General features: G+C 32.3%; 1 protein-coding gene across 1 annotated transcript in view; it reads left to right on the forward strand.

The window, feature by feature from the left end:
* LOC130900413 (centrosomal protein of 162 kDa) overlaps nucleotides 1–21,315 on the forward strand; it is a 51,158-nt gene extending 29,843 nt beyond the window's left edge. The window contains exons 3-5 of the mRNA XM_057811013.1: nucleotides 9,576–10,793; nucleotides 13,641–13,892; nucleotides 14,054–21,315. Of these exons, the coding sequence (XP_057666996.1) occupies nucleotides 9,576–10,793; nucleotides 13,641–13,892; nucleotides 14,054–14,236 (1,653 nt within the window). The 3' untranslated portion in view covers nucleotides 14,237–21,315. The remainder of the gene's footprint in view (nucleotides 1–9,575; nucleotides 10,794–13,640; nucleotides 13,893–14,053) is intronic.
* The last annotated feature ends 532 nt before the right edge of the window (nucleotides 21,316–21,847 follow it).

Consider the following 21,847-nt stretch of genomic DNA (forward strand, 5'->3'; position numbering starts at 1 on the left):
CTACTTACGATCGACTCTGAGAGGCTGCAAGTATGTGTGATGCAGGGTTGTCGTACATACACGATACACCCTACCTAACTAAGTAGGGTGTACCGTAGCATATATAGATATTAGCTTTCTGCACAATATAGGTACATTATTTTAGTCAAGGTTTGGGTTAGGTTTAGTTAGGTTCTTCTCTACAATATCAATGAAAAAACTCATAGTTATTCAAAATTGCGAGTTTATTGGTTGTTACAAAACAAAAGAGTTACATATGGTGTTAAACCTAACTAAAGAGTGGCTTTGGATGTTGAAGCGTGGCACTGCATGTCCTCAGCATACTTTTCATAAGATGGTACGTAACCACTGAGTGCTAATCGCAAGCATGATGACATATGATCGTCAGTTAGTCGATTGCGATATTTTGACTTAATTATCTTCATTTCAGAAAATGCAGACTCGCACAAGTAAGTTGACCCAAACAATGCCGTCAGTTGAAGGGCGATTTGCCTTAGATTCGGATATTTATCTTCAGATATAAAACACCAGAAATTTGTATCAGATGCTGTAGCTTTGAGATGTATATCTGATATAATCTGCACCAACTCATTTTCAACAGAACATGAGTTTATATTAAACTGACTTGCTATTTCAGTAGCTAATTCCTCAATGTTTTTACATGAAAAAGGATAACTCATAAATGATGCTATATTTTCCAATTTACTGCAATCATAAAAACGCATTTCGAATTGTCCCAAAATATTTGATAATTCAGCCTGATACGTATCATAATTAAACTGAGGAATCCTTGCTTTCAAAGACGGAAAATGTTTCAGATCCTTTCTTTTCAGTTGATCTATCATAAGTTGCAATTTACTTTTGAATGCGTTTACTGCGCTAATCATCTCAATAATAGTTTTTCCTTTACCTTGAAGCTCCAAGATTACGATGTTTAAGTGCATTGTGATGTCAGTCAAAAATGCCAAATCAGTCAGCCATTTTTCGTTTTTCAAAATCTGAGTGTCATCACCTCTTTCGTCTAGAAAAGCTGTTATTTCGGGCAATAATTCTTGAAACCTTTGTAGGAACTTTCCGCGACTCAACCACCTGACGTCTGTGTGAAGAACTAAATCAGTGTGTTCAGCTGACTCCCCATCTTCCAACTTCAACTGAAAGAGCCGCCGTTGCAAGCTACGTGCACGGATTGAATTCACAATTTTTGTTGCAATGCCCATAATTTCCTCCGTGTTTAAAACTTTGGAACACAAAACTTGTTGATGTATAATGCAATGGAATGAAAAAAAATGAAGGGAATTCTTCATCATCTCGACACAATGCCACAAAACTGTTTTTGTTTCCAGTCATTGCTAGTGCTCCATCGGTTGTAATGCACACTAATTTATATATTGGTAGCTCGTAGTTTTTTACAAAATTAAAGAAAACTTCATATATATCTTCGCCACGGGTCTTCCCCTTCAGAAGAATGATTGTCAAAAATTCTTCCTTAGCCGACATGTCATTGAATACCATCCGAATAAAAATACACAGCTGGGCAGTGTCTGTCATATCGGTGGATTCGTCGAACTATAAAGAAAAGTATGTACATTCCATGATATCATGTTTTAGTTTATCTGCGATGTCCTGACTCATGACTTCAATACGCCTTGTGACAGTCGGACGAGATAGCTGAAGTTCTCTAATAGCAGACATGATTTCTGTTTTATTTTTAAAATCTCCAAATAAAGTCTCACCCGCTTCAATAAATGCTTCCTTCACCACCGATCCATCTTCGAATGGTTTCTTGTGTTTCGCCAATATATGAGATATTTTAAATGACGCGATCGTAGCAGCTTTTGATTGTTTGGCTGGTCTTGTGAACATGGTTTGTTCTTTTTTCAAACAAGATATAAAATCACTTACTTTTCGTTTTCTTAATTCACTCTGTGGCGGAAAATCCTTTTGATAGTTTTTATGAACCGTTTTATGATGCCTCTCTAAGTTACCACGCTTAGGTATTGCAACTGACGCACGACAAATAACACAAATGCACTTATCCTTCACCATACAAAAGGAAAATTCTTCCTCCCAATCTTTATTAAAATGATACGTTTTAGATTTCTTCACTGCACTCATTTTCCACTATTTAATAATAAACTATGTATCGACGTAGTATCGCTATCAAGTTACAATTCAGAATGACTCCAATTCATGCAGGCGCAACATTTATATCGGCGTGAAAGAAAGTCTCGAATGTTCCCGTCAAACGCGCCGCCCGAAACTAGACAGTACAGTCTAGTCTAGAAACAACGCGGCTTTTCTTTGACAAGTGCCGCGCGTTCCTTTGATAAAGCCGCCTTTTGCAGCAAGCAGTGTTATTTTATTACGTAATACATTTTTGTAGTTTAGTTACCTACCTACTTATTAAAAATTTTTTTCTTCTCGAGATCTACTCAAAAAGCACTCGCGATCGACTGGTCGATCGCGATCGACCGTTTGAGCACCCCTGCTTTAAGCAAATCCTGAACCCAACCCATCCATTCGGTTTTCTTCTAGCCTGTTGAACTAGTTTATCAGCCAAATAGTGGCAGCTATACACTTGCCAACAATTTAGTTTGATCTGCCATAGGCGTAGATACCTCATTTTATAAATTCATTATTTTTATAAATGCTTTTAAAAATATGTATATCCTATGAGAGAAAGTATTCCTTAAAAGGCACTTGAATCATTATAAATTGGACGGCATTATACGCCGTTATTTAGAGAGATGCACTTAATTGTATTCCTACTTGGAGCTTAGAAAAAAATCATTATTATACCTCGTTAACTTGCTACAACTGAATATTAAATTATAAAACGTAAATAGACGAGTAAAATGAAACTGCCTGTAAGGGCGTTTGGTTTAAACAGAGTACCAGACGTGAACTGAGCCGTTTTTGTACCCCATTCGTTTTTATTCACGAAAACGAAATTTCAAAGCAAGAACCAGAAAGGAAAATAAATTCTTTGCAAATAAAACAAAAGAAAAAAAAACATTTCCAATTCCAAAGTATCTTTATAAATAATGATGGTGGTCAGAATCGTCCGAACTAGTGTCCATTATCCCTTAATTCCAATGTGTAAGCATATTTCATGTGGATGGCTCCTTTGGCCCAGTCATCTGATCCACCCGAAGCTGGATAAAGGGTAGTTCCAGCAGGTCCGACAGTATAATTTGGGCCACCTGAATTTCGTATAGCTGTTGCTGCTTTTCGACCAACTGCTTCTAAATCTTGGTAATCTGGAGGAACAGCTCTGTTGTATCCCCAAGGATAAATATATATTGCCCGTAAGAATGAAAAGAAATATATGCTCTCCATTTAGCTATAGTTCCTGTAATAAGTCCATTTATTCAAGCTCAGCAAATACAAATGCAAATTCAGTATACAGTTATACAGTCGAATTTTAGTTATACAAGACTTACTATTATGACTGATATTATGCGTGAAATCTGTCACTGCCATTTTAAATTTTTTTGTTGTAAGTAGATTGATAGAGTTCTTCCAATACTAATTGCAGATTATAAAAACCCTTGTCGACAATTTTGTTTGATCTATCATAGGCGTAGATACCTCATTTCATGAATTTATTATTTTTATAAATGCTTTTAAAAATATGTATATCCTATGATCATTATAAATCATTATAAATTGGACGGCATTATACGCCGTTATTTAGAGAGATGCACTTAATTGTAGTCCTACTTGGAACTTAGAAAAAAATCATTATTATACCTCGTTAACTTGCTACAACTGAATATTAAATTATAAAACGTAAATAGACGAGTAAAATGAAACTGCCTGTAAGGGCGTTTGGTTTAAACAGAGTACCAGACGTGAACTGAGCCCTTTTTGTACCCCATTCGTTTTTTTTTCTGTAAAACGAAATTTAAAAGCAAACACCATAAAGGAAATAAATTCTTTGTAAATAAAACAAAAGAAAAAAAAACATTTCCAATTCCAAAGTATCTTTATAAATAATGATGGTGGTCAGAATCGTCCGAACTAGTGTCATTATTTGATTGAATTATGAAGGGTTGTAAAGAGGAATAGAGTAAATACTCTTCTTCTTTGATAACATGTCCCACTTAGTTTTTCCAAAGCTCTTGACGGTCTATAGTTCTATACGAGTTCTATAACCTCTTTACTCAGTTCTGGAGACTGATGACATTTTCGTAATTCTGATTTTACGTTTGTCTATATTAACTCATAGAGTTAAATATGCAATAGTAGGGAGGTAGTCTGAGAAGAGTATAACTCTGTTCTTTGCACAGCTTGTCAATATAATACATTTCCTCTAACTTTAGGCCTTTAATAACAGTAAGCAATTCTTTGTGTTTGTTGGGCCTTTTTTACGATCGCTGGTAACTTAATGAGTTGCCACCAGTGGTAGAATGCGTTGTCCATAATGATTTCTGATTGTGGTGGAATGGAATGAGGTGAAAGCTGTTCAATAAATTACTTTTCAAATAATTCTTCTGTCATATCTTCATGATAATCAGCTGTACAGCTTTTAATTTTTTTAGCAGATATTAATAAAGCATTAGACACGAAACCGTCTTTGCTTGTTTTTTGGTTAGGTGAATGATCCACAGCAACCCCTTTCGTGACCACTCGATAAATGGAAAATTTATTTACTCCAGTTAATTCAGCAATTCTTATTATGAATGCATTATCCGATTGCTGAATATTTTCCTTTTTTAAACATTCAAATATATTTAAAATAACTTGCTGTGTTTGTATATCTAAATCTTAATCATTGAATCATACCTGTCTTTATTCTCACTACACTATGCAAGAACGCAATTTCTATTTATTTAAAGAAATTTATGAATTAAATTGAAATCAACAAGCCACATACATACGGCTTCGGCTAATAAAATGCATTTATGTTTACGATTCGTTGTTTCCATTGATAAACTATGAAGATGATGAGTCCAAGTGGACTAACGGTTTATTAGATATTAACCGAATTTTATACGGGGAGTAAACATTAATTTTCATGCGTATTTATGAAATATTGATAGTTCTTTGCATAACTGTCTTCTGGAATTGATATTGGAAGAACTATACTATTGTATTGAAATTCATAGGAGATTCCAATTAGATGATTTAAAATGAATGATTTGATAATAGAAATATTCGGAAAGAAATGACTTATCCAAATTTCTTGAAAAAATACTTTTTTTCCAGTAAGGTTAACCTGAGAGATTCCTTGTATGGACTTGATCAGGAAGTCCTAATGAAAAATAATTTATTTTCATACAGGTTAAACTAATGTGATTCTAGTGTGGATATCGTCGAGATACCCTAATAAGAAATATTTTTCTTTTCAATAAGGTGATCCTTATATGGACATGATCAGAGGAATTCAATTGAAAAGTAATTAGTTATTTTAAATAGGGTTATCCTGATGCGCTCCTTGCCTGGACCTCCTCAGGTTTGCCCTTTCTTGTTACAACCTGTTAAGGGCATTTAGATGTTTCAAGGAAATGAGGAGAAAATTCTAGTCGGTTTGTTGATGATATTACAGTAGTGAGGTTCCAGAAAGTTCACAAATCTACAGCTAGTTAAAAATGCAGATCTCAAGTACAAATGTCTGTTCAAATTTCTTAAATGTACAGCCAGTGTTTGCAAATGCTGCGTCGTAATGTGTAAATTTTCTCGAGAACAAGAACCATTCATGATTGTTCTGGAAAATATAGAAGTATTGATCGTTTGATACTGCCTGGGTATGCTTGTTTTTATTTTGTCTCCACATTCCTAATTAAAATATGTTGAGCTTTCAAAATATACTTTTAAAACTACTTGAAATTTGGTGTCTCTCACATAACGTAAACTAATATTTTACTTTATTTTTGACGATCAATAGCTGTCGTATTTTTGTTCTCTTCAATACGTTCATATTAGCTTGGTATGTATGTATGTATGTAATGGAGTCTTTGAAGTCGATTTTTTTGCACAGAATGTCGGATTAAAACTTCTCACACTGATTTCTGGTAGTACATTCGCTACCAAAGAACATGCATGCTTCATTTCATAATCGAAGTAAAACGCAGAGTTAAAAACCACTTATCTTATCAAAGAAGGTGCGCAATTTATCCACTTCTTAAGGCCGCTTGATATTATGAAAGTAAGCATTGCATTTTATTTAATATTTGTATGCGATTTAAAAATGAAAATAACATAACTAGGTAACTAGGTAAAATAAACAAGAAAAAAGTGGTTATCGTATCACTAGCAATAATTATAACTTCTGCTACTTTGCTTTTGGAGGGTGATGGACAGAAAAGAGTAAACCCTAACCTCAAATTCCATTTAACATTTTGTTCCTAGCTTAACAATGCACACAGTAAAATGACATCAAACCGATAATGTTGCAAGTGCGAGATCTTGCGTGAAGCAATCAGCTGAATTTCATTTGCGCAGGTTTTTGATCAAGAAATATTGCGTCCTGTACTGCATTGCACGTTGTCTTGAATCATTTCAAGTGGCCTTTAGTTAATTTATTGACTTTTAATGAAAAATAAAAACCTGCAAAACACACTTTGATAGCAAACTAAACAAAAAAATGGAAAATAATTTCCTTAAGACTTGAAATAACGGTAGAGTGATTAAATTAGGTAACATTTTAATGTAAAAAAGTGTCACCAAGTATACCATCAATAAATACAGTATTCAAATTAGTCATTACATATTCATATTTCAAATTAAAAAAATTAATAACATGTTAATATACCGTAAGTACATCTCAAAAAAGCTGACAATAAAAAGATAATTTATTTTGGAATATACGAGGTCTGGCTATTAAATAACGAGACTGCGCACCTAGGGGTTGGGGTAGAAAACAAGTAGTGCGTTGGGTATATAAATATCTTGTCTATGCACGTCTCAAAACACGTTTCCGTCACTATTATAGTATTTGTCCAGTAGCGGTTTGAAACGAACGTGTTTTTTTCTCGTGCCGAAAACCATATGTGACGAAAAAAATTGAAACACGGGAGCAATCTAAAATTTCTCATTCAATTGAAAAAACTCCGACTGAGTGCTATAAATTGTTGCAAGAGGCCTATTGGGACAATTCTATATCTCGTGCGCATGTTTTTGTGTGGTGTAAGCGATTTAGTGAGGGCCGAAAGAGCAAAACCAAATTTAAGGCAATGTTGATCGCTTTTTTCCACATTAACGGTATCGTGATAACCGAAAGGATTCCAGAGGGTCAGGTTGTCAACCAGACTTACTATTGTCAGTTTTGGCAACACTGCGAGAACGAGTTCGTAAAACACGGCCCGATTTTGCACCAGGACAACGCATCTGTGCATCAGTGCTCGAACACCCGCCGTATTCACCAGATTTGGCACCGTGCGTTTTTTTTTGTTTCCGAAGATAAAATCTGCTTAGAAAGGGACCCGATGGAAGCGGTAAAGCAAAAAACGGCAGAGCTTCTAAAGGCACTCACCAAAGAAGACTTTCAGTACTGCTTCGATCAATGGAAAGAACGTATGGAAATGTGTGTGGCGAAGGGAGGGGAGTATATTGAAGAGGAGCATTCGAATGTGGAATAAATTTTTATAATAAAACCCTTTTTCGTTATCAGTCTCGTTATTTAATAGCCAGACCTCGTAGAATGTTCGTGGCTCAATGAATAAAACAATAAAACAATTTTTATAAACAAAACTTATTTTTGCGTTTTTGGAAATCATATATTCTTGAAATTACAAACCGCAACGCTATACTTAGAAAAGTAATCATGCATCAATTCTGAAAATAACTATTATCTTTTATACTTCTCATATTGCCATATAAAGCTTTAATTATAATATTTTATTTGTTATTACTCAGTAAAAATGCTTATTAACATTTAACCTTCTCAAAATAACTATTTTCCACGAGTGTATTTTCAATTTTCAATCAAGAAATACAGCGTTAGAACATTTTTTTGAATTGACCTCAGTAGTTAAATGTATAGAAATGCTACGTTTGTAACTCATGACTGACTATGCATACTAATTCGGATTCATTACATTAAAAAAATAATCAGATTCAAAGCAAACTTAATATCTTATTATACTTCTACAATGATTTGGTTTTCTCAAATTATTCCATACTAGCATTCTGCTCTAAATTCGCACCAGTACGAAATTTGAATAATGTCGAACGAAAAGTTATAGATTTAGATCGCTTCGTGAGTTGCCGAATGTGTACGAGAGTTGGCAGAAAGTATTCGACTACAATCTGAAGATGTATGAACATATTTAATAAATCATTATTTATTAATTTTGACCAACCACAAATACATTTTGACCATATTTGACCAAATTTGACCATACAAATGAAGTCAACCTGGTTCATTTTTTTCATATAAAAAGAAAAAATCGAGAAAAGATGGCTCAAATTTCGAGCTAACAGCACTGGTAATCGTTATGATTTACACCCAATCACAAACACATTTTCCAAATTAACAATGAGCGATGTTTATGTCAAATTTATATTGACATGGAAATAAAAGTATCGAAATTGTATGATTCGAAAGCAATGGGACTGAGATGACGTATTATTCATAATTATGAAAACAAAGATCGAATAAGAAAAAGGCAAAGCACAAACTTGGAAAAATGGATGGACGTAACTACATGGCAACTTCTGCCAGGTTTCAGCCACGTGAGTGATACGTGAATGTATAGTTACGATATAAGTTTGAAACGTGATTGGAACCTGTTGGCCACCCAAAAGTATTCCCCGTTTTCGTGGAAGTTACGTGACTATTCTGTGGTAACCTCGTGGTAGCCACTAGTGGCGATACACTTTCAAGTTTTTCCATTGATGGCATTCACGTGGTTTCCACTGAAAATGTTTCTTGTGATCCATTCCGCTGTGAGAACTAATCATAAACAATCATATAAGGGGAATTGATAATTTTCACAACAACATAAACGAATGAAACAACCTGTCAGCTGATCGCATTTTTTCACTTTCTACCAGGGTAGAAAGGATTCTATCATATGACTATGACCCGATTTCTGTTTCTGAACAATAATGAACGTGATTCGAGTTAGTTCCCGAACATTCAGATCATGATCGGATTAACCCGATCACAGTTTCCGAAAAGTCCTTATGTAGCACAAAGTATTTACATTACATCGGACTGCACAAGTAACTTATCAACTTGGGTTGTGCCATTGCAAAATTTTTAATCAGATCATTTGATTTTTCTTTATATATTAGTACCTATCCAGCCTGAAAATGCCCGTGTGAGGTTGGATTTTCAAAATTCCCTCAATTATACTAATATATGCAAAAGTGTTTCAGTAATTATTATTCCAATAATTTTAACAGCTTTGTTTTTTCATGTTGACGTTAGGTCTCACAGCTGTTACTAAAAAACATAGAATACTTTCTTCTCCCCAAAAAATGTTAATATAGGTTAAGCTACGTTAGTTAGTTAGTCTCCGATTTTAAGTGATTAAGTGACAAACATCAGGACTTTCACATTTGAATATGTGATCGGGATTTAAGAAATCATGTTTCATCAGATTTATCTTATTTTCTTTTTGCAGGTGGAATTACAAAGGACGCAAACCGCCTTGGAACAAACCAAATCCGTATTATCATCTAAAACCCTTTCGTCTCCAGAAATAAATATGGAGTTGGAAAAAGCTTTAGAAGATCTTAAAGATTCTAAAGAAATGAATACATCTTTACAACTTCAGCTAGAAACTGTCAATAAAAGCCATCAACTTCTTAAAAGTTCTTATGACGATCTTTTGGATTCTAATAAAAAATTCGAACGTCGTCTTTTTGAATTAGACAACAGCTTAGACAAATATAAGAACGAATTTATTCTGTTACGACAATCGAAAGATAAACTAGTAGAGAACGAAGTGAATTTAAATAAATTACTGGAAATGGAGAAACTTCAAAATAAAAATTTCAAACTCCAACACGAAAAAGACGCCAAATGTATCCAAGATTTGAATAGACAAATTAAGGAAATGGAAAGAATTATAGCTAGGAAACATCCAGATTCAGTATCGGCATTAATAGTCGCAGCTAAAGAAAATGCTATGGACTCGAACTTAACAGCTAGGAAAATTTTGGAAGATAGAATAAAATCGTTGGAACAAGAACAAGTCAGTAGAGAAACCCAATCTTCCAAAGTTTTTATGGAAATACAAGAAAAGTTTAACCAAATGAAATCCAAATACGAAAATCACATCGAGGATTTGGAATTACACGTTTGTGATTTAAAGAATCAGTTGAAAAGAAGAAGCGAAACTTATGACGTTTATACTCAGACTATGGTCGAAGACAAAATACCGCAGAAGGAAACTTTTACTACTTTCACACAAACGGATGCCGTCACGTCAGCAGTTCCATCTCCACCAACAACTACTAGTAAACCACAGAGATCAATAACTTCAAAGAAAAATGAGGATTCTCATTTGTTAGCTACTATACGAGGCTTACAAGCAGATCTCGCAAATAAAGAAAAAGTAATTACTAAACTTCAGAAAGAAATCGAAGATCTGAAGAAAACAAATAAGAGATTACAAAAGGAAAGAGAGGGTAGTTTAAAAAACTTAATTGATAAAAAGGAACTGAAAAGTCTTCCCCTGGATCGTCTACAAACAAGATCAAATAGCTGTAGTTCGGAGAAGGATTTTCGGAAGGAAGAAACGGTCCTCCATTTAAAACGAGAAAGGGATAAATTGAAACTACAGTTAGATAAATTACAAGAAGATTATCAACAACTACAAAGTAAGAGGATAGGAGACGTAAGTGCATTTTCATTACTTAAGTAATTCAAATATCAATAATATTTTTTTGAAAGTCACCAAATTTTTAGATAACACCTCGTATTCTGTTAGGTATGGAACATTTTTAATTGATAAAAATAAATATTCGCTAAAAGCTGTTAGTCTATCAGTGAATTATCTTCTTGAATTTGTAAATTGAAAAAAAAAGTTTTCACTTTCTAAAAAATGAACTTCTGTTTTTAGTTTAGCAAAAATTAAAAATCTTTAATCTGTATCATTCAGCAATCGAATAGGTATTTTTTAGCCAGATCTTTTTATAAATTCGGTAACCTTATTTTCATTTGCAATTAATTTTTTGGCCTTGAATAAACGTTGCCAAATCTTGTTTTATTTTCGGTCCCCTCGTTTGTTGGCTCTAGAAAATCGAAAAATCATCCGATTTTGATCAATTTTTTGGGAGTTCACAAAAAAATTATGGGAATAAAAAAAAATAAAAACTTATATTGGTTTCAGGGCTTTAAATGTTCATGAAAATGCACTTACTCACGTATAATTGTTGATAACTTTTCTCCAAATAATCAAATAAAGTTGTTATATTTTTTTATAATCAACATAAAAAAACGAACAAATTGAAAAAAAATATACAAAAATGTTGATTTTTATTTTTTTACAATTAAAAATAATAACAATTTCTTTTAAAATTGACATTTTCTCACATATGTATGTACCTGTAATCATTAAAGTTATATGAAATCACTTATTGTAATCAAGTGTACAATATTAAAAGTTAACTTGATTGAAAATTTTCACCATTAAAAAAATGGTATCTTGCTAAGGTTAGAGATAAAAAATGAATAAACAAAAATTTTTGTTATGTTATGAACGATTATATGCGAAGAAGTGCATTTATGATCACATTTAGTCATAAAACTATATGAAATCTCCTGGTCAGATATTTCCCATATTTTTTTTCATAAATCCGTCGTAAAAAAGAAAATTTTTTAAAAAAAATTCATCGAAATCGGACGATTTTTTGATTTTCTAGAGTCAAAAAACGAGGGGACCGCGAAAGTATAAAACTACCTTATTTTATTTTCACCATTACAAAAAGTTTTACTATTTCATTATCCAATTACATAATTTTAGCTGACGTATCGATTAAGTTCGGCATATTAAATAAAGCAGAGCACAAATGTTAAATGACTCTTCTTGCTTATAAGTCCTAGCATTTCATCACATAAAATGTTATATTGATAATTTTATCTAAAAAAGAATGAAGAAGGGTTATTTTCTCTCTGATATGTTCCATTATATTTCAATTTCAACATCTTTTAATACAAAGGTGTACTGATCAACCATGTATTTTTCAAGCTGCCCTTTTTTATATTAAGTGGAGCAAATTAACCTTTTCCTTCACTTAATTTTTTTCGCATCACTTGTATTTACTAAAGAAAATGCGTTAATACTTCATATATTATATATAAGCGTTTTCGTAAGAAGAAAAGTGAACACCAAATTGTACTAACTCTAATATATTCCGAGCATTTCAGACACATAAAAAGTTATGTTGATAATTATAGCCAAAAAAGAATGACGAAGGGTTATTTTCTCTGTTATAATACAATTTCAATATTTCATAGAGAATTTATTTATTATCGTTATATTAACGCTGGAATGGATAAAAAGATTGTTATGTGTAACTATTAGTTGATAATATAAACTTTATATTCATTTGTAATAACACTAAATAAAAATTACGTTAATTTCGAATACATAGAAACAAAATGTTATATTACAGCAGTGCAGGCCTTGAAGATCGATAGCTAGATTATTTTTTACAATTAAAAAGTTTACAAAATATATTTTTCAATATCTCTGTTTTGTTCTTCTTACTCTACTCTTTTTACTATAACTCTCCACCCGTTTCTGGCCATTGCTCTTTCTCTCCACTCACAGTTATTCCCTCTCTTCTCAAATCCGATGTTACCTCTTCTTCTTCTAATTCCCTCTCCCCGCATTTGTGATCTCATGGCAATTCTGTTTTCGTTCATTCTGCACACAAATCCCAATTACCTGACTTTTTGGGCTTTGACTAGTTGAGTGATATATTTGTTTCAGCTCTGCATTTGTTCTTCTTCTCCAAGACTCATTGTTTATTTTCACACCCCCAGTATTTTTCGGATTACTTTCCTCTACTACACTCTTCCTAGTTAGCACCCAGAACTCACATCCTTATAGTACAGTCATTGTTTTGTGCAATCTTATCTTTGTTGCTTTCGTTGATTTGTTTTAAAAATATTATTCAAGAACCCCATTATTGTACTATCCTTTGCTATCCGATTTTCTAATACTTTCGTCTCATCATCCATATTAGAAATCTAGATATTCGAATGACTCAACTTTTTCAAAATGATATTCTTCGTTTTCCGTCCTGAAATCTCATTTTTCCATCTGATTCTTCCTTTGGCGTTGCATTTTCATGTATTTAGCTTTTTCGCCATTCATCCTGATGCTAAATCTTTTTGATTCCTTTTCCAATCTACTTTAGTTTTTTTTTTCAATACAATATCGGCTGCATATAAAATTTGATGGTTCTGGTGTTAGATCAGAAAATATTTCATAACTGTATAATTTATTTCGCAATTATTAAATATTATATATAAAATATTAAATTGTATTAAATATAAATTTATAATTCCTTTTTTGCAATTTGATTTTTGTCCTGAATGATGTTATTAGTATTGCGTAACTTTTACTGTGCAATTATGAAATATGTTGTTATAAATAAGTAAAAAAAAGTTTAATGTATTCAAGTCTCACTGTTTTTTATCTATAAGCTGTACTCTAGTATTAAATTTATTTCAGTTAACTGCCCTTCAAGAGGCCCACGAACAAGAAGTGTCCAATTATATAGCTAGTGTAAGCCCTTTAAGAGAACAGCTGGAAATTCACCAGATCTCATTAGCGTCTCTTCAATCTCAGTTGACTTCTGCTAGAGAAGAATTAGCAATTGTTAGAGTTGAAAGTGATCACTTGAATAATCGTTTGCTTAATATGCCAACTAGCAATAGGACGTTTGCGGAGGATACTGTAGGTGTATCTCCTTTATTACAAAAGGTATAAATCACAATTACTGCCTCATAATTTTATATTCGATTCGATCGTAGGCAAATTATTTACACACGAAATAATTTTAAATCTAATTACTACAAACATTTTTATACTTTATTACAAAAATATTTTTTTACTCTACTACAAATTTCATGTTTTTTTTACAGATTGGATTTTTGGAAAAACAGTATGTGGAACGTGAGTATAGGTTAAGGTCTATGATCCAAAACTTGGCTCAAAAAAACTTAACCAACAGAAGTTGTCCACAATGTTCAGAAAGACATCAGCAGTTGATTTCGTATAAAGCAGAGTTGGACCAAACTTTGACTTCCGTCCGAGCGTTTCAATAATTCAGACATAAGCTGATTAAGTATTCCAAAGGGGATTGGTTTGTTAATATGTCAAATTTTATTATTAATGGTATTAAGCGAAACATTAATGAGAACAGGAATAATTTAATACGAGGGCCACTTTTCTTTCAACCTTCGATCGCTCCGTGCAGACGCTGATGCTCCCGCCAAGTATGTATTGCAAAGTGTGATACGTTTTCTACAGGTCATAGTGCTGCAGAAATCCATCGGGGAATAAATCGTGTATATAGGAAAAACTTCGTGAGTGAATGGTGTCGAAAGTTTAAAGATGAGTTGATAGAATGGATAAAGAAAACCGCAGATTCACCATTACTGTTTTGTCTACGAAATTTCTAGAAGTTTCAATGTTTGCTTTGTACTCTATTCTTACTGAACGGTTAGGCTCCATTAGCTTTCTTTGAAGAGGGTATTGAAAGGCTTGCCCACAGATATGGCAAAGGTCTCAATCTCTTCGGTGATTATGTCTCAAAGTATGTGTACCAATATTTTGGTAATAAAATTATTGTTTTATATGAACTATTTATAGCCTATCGGAGATTGGAAAAAAAACGGCCCTAGTATAGTGAAGTACTGAAACTGTACTAGAAATTATATTTCTGTCATGGACTTTACATAATCAAGTTGAGCTGTAACATGAACAAATTTGTAAAAGTTACTTCACATTGGATATGAAAATAATTTCACTACCTTTTATTGCGTTATTAAATGTTTCAATTATCACCATCAATGAAAAAATATTGTTTATGTAATACAATCCCATTAATTAATTATTAGCATAAGCCCACACAGCAAAAGTTACATTTTCTTATTTTTTGTGATTATCCGCTAATATACATGAAAATTTCCATTTATGTTCATATCTATATAATCGGAAATACAAAGAATACAGATATTGTATTGTGTAATTAGTGCAACTTACGGTCTATCATCTTTTCACACAAGTGTATGAAAAATCTAATTTCCATACTTGTATTGTTTTCCGTATAAGAAATACTTAATATTTCGTCCTATTAGTGCAGAAAGTGTAAAATTGAGCCATTATATTCATTAGGAAGCAGTGCTTCATTTGGCACTAGTATGAAACTCACAACTGCATAAATCCATGAGGTGAAACATTCCATAGATACAAATATATGTAGCTGACATGAATCATTACCCGAATACACTATTGCTTGGAAATATTATACTTTTTATTTTTATAGACCCTCGATTTCTTATTAAGGCAAAACACTATAACACTATACAAAGTTTTTTTTATTAATAACAAAAAATATTCAAATATTTTACAATTTATTTTAAATAATCTTACGTGCAGCCATAGAACATACCCTAAGAAGAAATGCAAATTTAGTTATTATTCAGTGGAAACAACATGGCGGATTTTCGATGCTAGTGTCCTCGATTATAGGTGGCAGAACTAATCTATTTTCGCGGTTCATTTAAATTTACAACAAAGAATATCTACCGTATTCTGTGTTATTCATTTTCATTCAGTTCCTATTTCGCAGTTTTCTGAATTCACGATAGAAAAAATACCTTAGAACTGGGACACGTTTATTTACAAAATAATATTTACATACATTTTTAACTAAACCAAGGAACATTAATTGACATGATTACAATATCACTTTTAAAATAAGATCTAATAAAATACAGATATTTCTCACAAACAAATTAAAAAGTGTAATATGTGAATAAATACTAACCAGAATAAAAACAGCAAAATAATATCATTATAATATCATTTTGGGATTTAACAGTGTCTCAAAATCAAAACAAAAAAATACAGCCTTTTAAACAATAATATTAAAATTTTGAGAAACAAAAATAAATATTCTCTCTGTAAACATGAATCAATAAAATTGTAAAATAAATCAGCCTTCTATAATTAACAAAAGAAAATTTTGATCCCACATGATTCCATCAGATACATCTCTTCGTCCTCCACTCCCATTAAACGATTCTTCCCTCGTTGGAGGTAAACTGCTTCTGGAATACTGCTCACGGTTGAAGTGTTATTTTCATTCTCTTCTTATCCAACGCAGCTCTGTTTGTAGATCTCTGATCACAAAATGTAGCAACAACTTTCAAATTTTTCAAGATGTCTTATATATGTTATGTAAAACAATAGACGATGACTGAACTTTCATGCTTTTCATAATGAAGTCCTGTAGACAGAGAAATTTCATCGAGTAATAAACACAGTGGCGATAATGTTCATTCATTTTATTCACTTGGAGCTTCAATGAGTTTCATGATAGTACCATTGATACCAGGTATTCTTGACAAAATTCCTTTCAGTGTTGAAACTGAAGGCAACTGAAAATAATTTGATAAAGATCTAACAACCTAGGATTTCTTTTGTACAGAAACACCAAAAGTTTTTTCCTGTATGGTTTTCCTGTCCCTTGTCTGCGAATATTTCTTAACTGTGAGTAAATGAATTCTTTCGTTACATTATTTAAACCTTCTCTTATACACTTAAATGTTCCAATTTCACACATCCTCTTCAATGTCTCTACCGATTTTTCGTCGTCAAAACTATTAATTTCCTCTATAACAATGCAGTCTGAAAAACTCCAATAATTCTTCTATAGTTAAATTTCCAGATGCTAAGGGATGAAAACTCGGACTATTAACTTGATGCTCTTCGACAATCATATCAGTGTCTACTATACCTGTTTTTACAGCATATGAATATTTTTGGTTTACCATACAGTAGTGAACTTTGGCATAACTGTGAACTTCATAAATGAAAGTAGACAATGAAGGCAGATGAGAGGTAGAAATAGATGGGATAGCTTCCCTTCCATATATCTACTATTGCATCCTGGAAATTTACATCTATACTCTGTCACCTACCTTCAAGTCCATCCTGAAATATTAAATGAAAAATGACAGACAAGGATACTTAGCAGTGAATTTTTCAGTTATTTCCAATGAGATCCTTCGTCGTCTTGGGCTGTGCTCCCTACATGGTTCTAAAACAAATTCTCATTAATATGAAATTACAACCTAAGAAATATATATTCTCCATTCAACCGATTTCAACAAAAAATCATAATTATACATTACATTTCTGACTATTTCCTTCGAAAAATTTAAGCCAACCAAAAAGCTGTAATATTTTATGTTTACCTAGCAACGATCAAATTTCAGCGATAATACTGCACTAGTGCAAATTATCGATAATTTGCACTAGTGCCAAATTTTCGTCTAGGATTAATAAACATCATTTGATTTTAATTTTATATTTTAAGAAAAGGAACAATTATTGAAAATGCAATTAGAATATACAACTTTACTGGAGGCCGACGATGGTGTTTCTATGCTGCTTCCACCACTTCTTATTGTTACTTCGCTACTGTCATTTCGCATTTTTTGTACAATTTCCTCGTGGTGTTCACTATTTACTTGGAGGTAACTCCTTATCGAGGCCTGATTTGAGTGTCCGGTAACCTTCATAATTTGATTTTCTGAAACCCCAACCTTGGCAAGCTGAGTAACTGCCGCAGCACGGTTCGAGTGATTTGTCACTTATATTCTTTTCGTGTCAATTCCTATCAACTACGGTATAATTTAAAGAATAACAAATTTTAAACACAGAATTAAGTTTATTTTAAATTAAATTTTTCTCATGAAATAGTCTGCCAAAATGCCCTCTCGTGCATGTCAAATTGTCTCATAATTTCCTCGAGTGGGCATTCGCGCACTCGAGAAAATTAAATTATCGACAATTTGACATGCACTCGGGACATTAATATTGATAATATCACCTACCTATGTAACGAAATCTGAAGTAAATGTGGCGGGAATTCAGAAATTGATGACGGATGACATATTGACATTGACAGTAATGACACATTTTTATTACACTAGCATCACGATTGGAAGGTGGCAGAACTAAATTTGTGTTGCCGAGATTTCCATAAAAGTTGACCTTCTTTTTGGTATGTTCTGTGCGTGTAGTTAAAATAATGACATTATACGTTATTATTACTTAACCAACTAAAATTTATGTTACAATTTTAATACCTTTATTAAAAATCCTAACCTCTTATTTATTAGTTAATCTTTTGCATTTCGAATATGCTTAACAGATACATGAGGACATTGAAATTTTTGCAGGAATATAACCACACGACAATGTATATTTTTTTATGAAATCAAGAGTTTCGGAAAGAATAATCTGAAATAGTTAAATAAAGTCAATGTTAGACATACCTACGATAATAGTTATTATAAAAGATTGCACTTTCATAAAAGAGTGTTGTCCCTAATTAGATAATAAACATTTTCTATCCACAGGAAAACGTGTGTTTCTCATTCAAATATTTTTTGCCTTTCTAAGGCCCAATACACACGGAGCAACTGGAAAAAAATAAACTGAAGTTACTGGTTGCTAACTGAATAGTGACATGTCTCTACACAAACAGCAGATTCAATTGTGACCAAAACATTTTCAAAATTTATCAATAAAACAAAAAAATTAAGAATAACAAAATGTTTCTTTTTCAAATTGACTCGACGATTCATGCTTCACTCTACTACGTAGGCTACGGGTAGCTGTCTTTATTGATTCCCTGAGGATGTCGTGGGTCGGGTGAACAGAATATTTTCGATCAAGTCCAATGCCTCTTAAACTGTTCCACTTGATGGTCAGTCATCATGTTTAATAAAAATATCATCAAACCATCCTATTTTGTAGTTTCTGGTTATATATGCGGTTTTATTATTTTTTCTTTGCAAATAATCATTTCTTTGAATTGAGTCGTTATTTATTGTCACTAAACTAAGTTTCTAGCACATAAAATTGAATCCAAAATTATGAAGAATTTTAAAAATAAATTATCTCAGTGTCGAACCAAACAATACAGTTGAAACTTCTTTTTTTGCAAATATACAAACTATTCTGGAATACTAATAACAAATATACTTCTAAGAAACAAAATGAATAAATAGAATGGAGACAGTAATTTTAATAGAACGAATTACTAACCTGTTAAATTTGTGTTGTCGTGATCAGATTGAAAACTTGAGAGGCGGGTGAATCAAGTTGCCAGCAAATCAACAGGTCGAGTTTTTTAAGGCCGACCGTCCACGATGCAACTGTTTTGGAACAAAGGCTGCAAACCTGTTGATCTTGCAAAAGTTTTGCAATCAAAACATTTTTGACCGCACACGGATTGTGTAATCAGTATTAAATCGGTTGGTGCAGCAGTGAAACGTAATTTTTATTTCTTAGATGAGGAAGACGTCATTGATTATTATCAATACCGCAGACAACGCAGGATACAGAGAGAATATTGGATCTATCCATATCTAAATCAAAATGTGAACTCTAGACTATTTGTAGCAACACAAGAACTGTCTCAGACAGTTAGAACATTTCGAATGTCGATAAAAAGCTGTTTTTCCGCTTCTCCCACAAATTTGAGGTTTAGTTTTTGATCACTTATATTGAAAAAACAAAATAAATATGTGATAATCATATAAAACAACACCTGCAACGCAACCGCGAATGCGGAATCATGGTCACGTTCAACCGATTGCAAACTAGTGTCACCTCGTGTGCGACTCCCTGCTGTTATACGTTGCCGAGGTCAACTGGTTTGCAACTTTTGTTTCAAAACACTTGTATCGTGGGTGGTTGGTCTAAACTGGCTGCCAACACGTTGCAGACTGGTTGGTAACCAGTTACCCCGTCTGTGGTTCCCCATTCAATTACAAAGGTAGTTACCCATTGCGATTTGCGTTAGAAATGAGTTTCTTGTGAGTTGATCGTTGTTAATAAGGTTGTTTTTTTTGATCTGTAACGTATACCTACATGTATTTTACTAGAAAATATAATATTCCAAGAAGATTCAAACAGATTAAGTCAAAATTAGAAATTAAAATTTATTTTTGTTAAGAGAATTCAACAGGTATAAACTGAGCATCAACTACTAATTTAATATCCCTCACAATATTTTATTTAAGTTATTTTAGGGTGGTTCGTACTCTAAAACTCTAAATAAATTACTATAACTATAAACTATAAACAAAGTAGAAGTACGTAACAAAGTATTAAATTTTTCTCTATATTTTCAAAGTAATAATAGAATAATAATACATTAAAATATTTATTGGTTGTGGTTGTTTTTTTGCTTTATACCAATTAATATGTAAATGACTGTATGTTCTGGTCTTCTATTTTTGAACAAAACTCCAAAAATTAATGCTATACCTGTATTATCTATTATATGTGTTACAGCAAAAATTATAATTCGGTGATTATGTAAAATTACCGGTGATTATACATAATCGTAATAGGGGATGCGATAAATATCATAACTTATTGGCAATGTTCGTGATTTTTTTTATTTAAATTAGATTTGTAATTTAAAATGTAATTTATTAAACAGACCTTCAATTTATATTTATTCATTACTTTATATCTGTAAAAGTAATACAAATCTTAACAGCATCATAAAATATAATTGAAGTAAAACCTTGTTTATTGGGCGAGTAGAATAGAGTGCAGGTTTTTTTTGAGTAGTTACTACCTAACCTAACTACTGTTTGTTTTCTTAGTATCCATAATATTACGTTATTTGGAATTAAAACGCTAAAGTTTATTAGCCATTATTCAATGTTTTATTTTTTACGAGAGGGTAGCGAAAAAACGTAAACATGCAACGAAATTAGAACTAATTCTGAAATCACGTGGTTGTTACTTGCCAAGCAGTTGCGCAAACTGAACGAATTTTCGTAAAGTTAGGAACTTTTATCACATTCTCCATCACGAGTTGGGGATTTTATGAACTAACCCGTAAATATGAAATAATTTATCATATTTACCAAATTCAGTGGTAACAATGTATAATCACCGGTAATTTTATATAATTACCGAATTTATTACTTTTACCGTACTTATTTGAAAATACATATTTTATAACGTATACATCGACATTTTTTTTCTACTATTGATATAAATGACTTGCTGTGTGGGAAATGTGTTTAACGATAGTGAATGTTAAATTTATTTTTGAATGTTGTTAATAAAATTGCGTTGTTTATATTGTTTTTGTTTAAAATCAAAAGCTAGCATTATACACAATCCTTTGTATAGTATATATGCAGCAAAAAATAACTAGTCACTATAATATGGTTGCTGAGACACACTGCTACCTCCAAACAAAAATTTTTATGGGAAATATAAAAACATAGAACCAATTGTATGGTTATTATCATATATGTAATACTTCTATATGGACAGTTTCTATCAGTGGAAGCTGTTCCGACTATGGAAGACAGAATGGCAACGATTTCTCTATCCTCCGAGGCTCCATCTCGGTTCTGCGCATTCTCAAGCATGCGCAGTACAGATAAAGTGTCTCGAACGAGAGAGAAAATGTATATTGTCGACACCGTAAAGTAGGTACGTTTTTTCCCATACCATTACATATATGGATTGCTACTTCTGAACAAAAATTTTTATGGGAATTTTTCAAACAAATTTAAAAACATAGAACCAATTATATGGTTATTATAAATTCTTTATCTAAATATGACATCTAATTGGTAGAGTCATCTCCAAAAGAGTAGAAT

The sequence above is a fragment of the Diorhabda carinulata genome, chromosome X (assembly GCF_026250575.1).
Source record: "Diorhabda carinulata isolate Delta chromosome X, icDioCari1.1, whole genome shotgun sequence".
In the NCBI taxonomy this organism is placed as follows: domain Eukaryota; kingdom Metazoa; phylum Arthropoda; class Insecta; order Coleoptera; family Chrysomelidae; genus Diorhabda; species Diorhabda carinulata.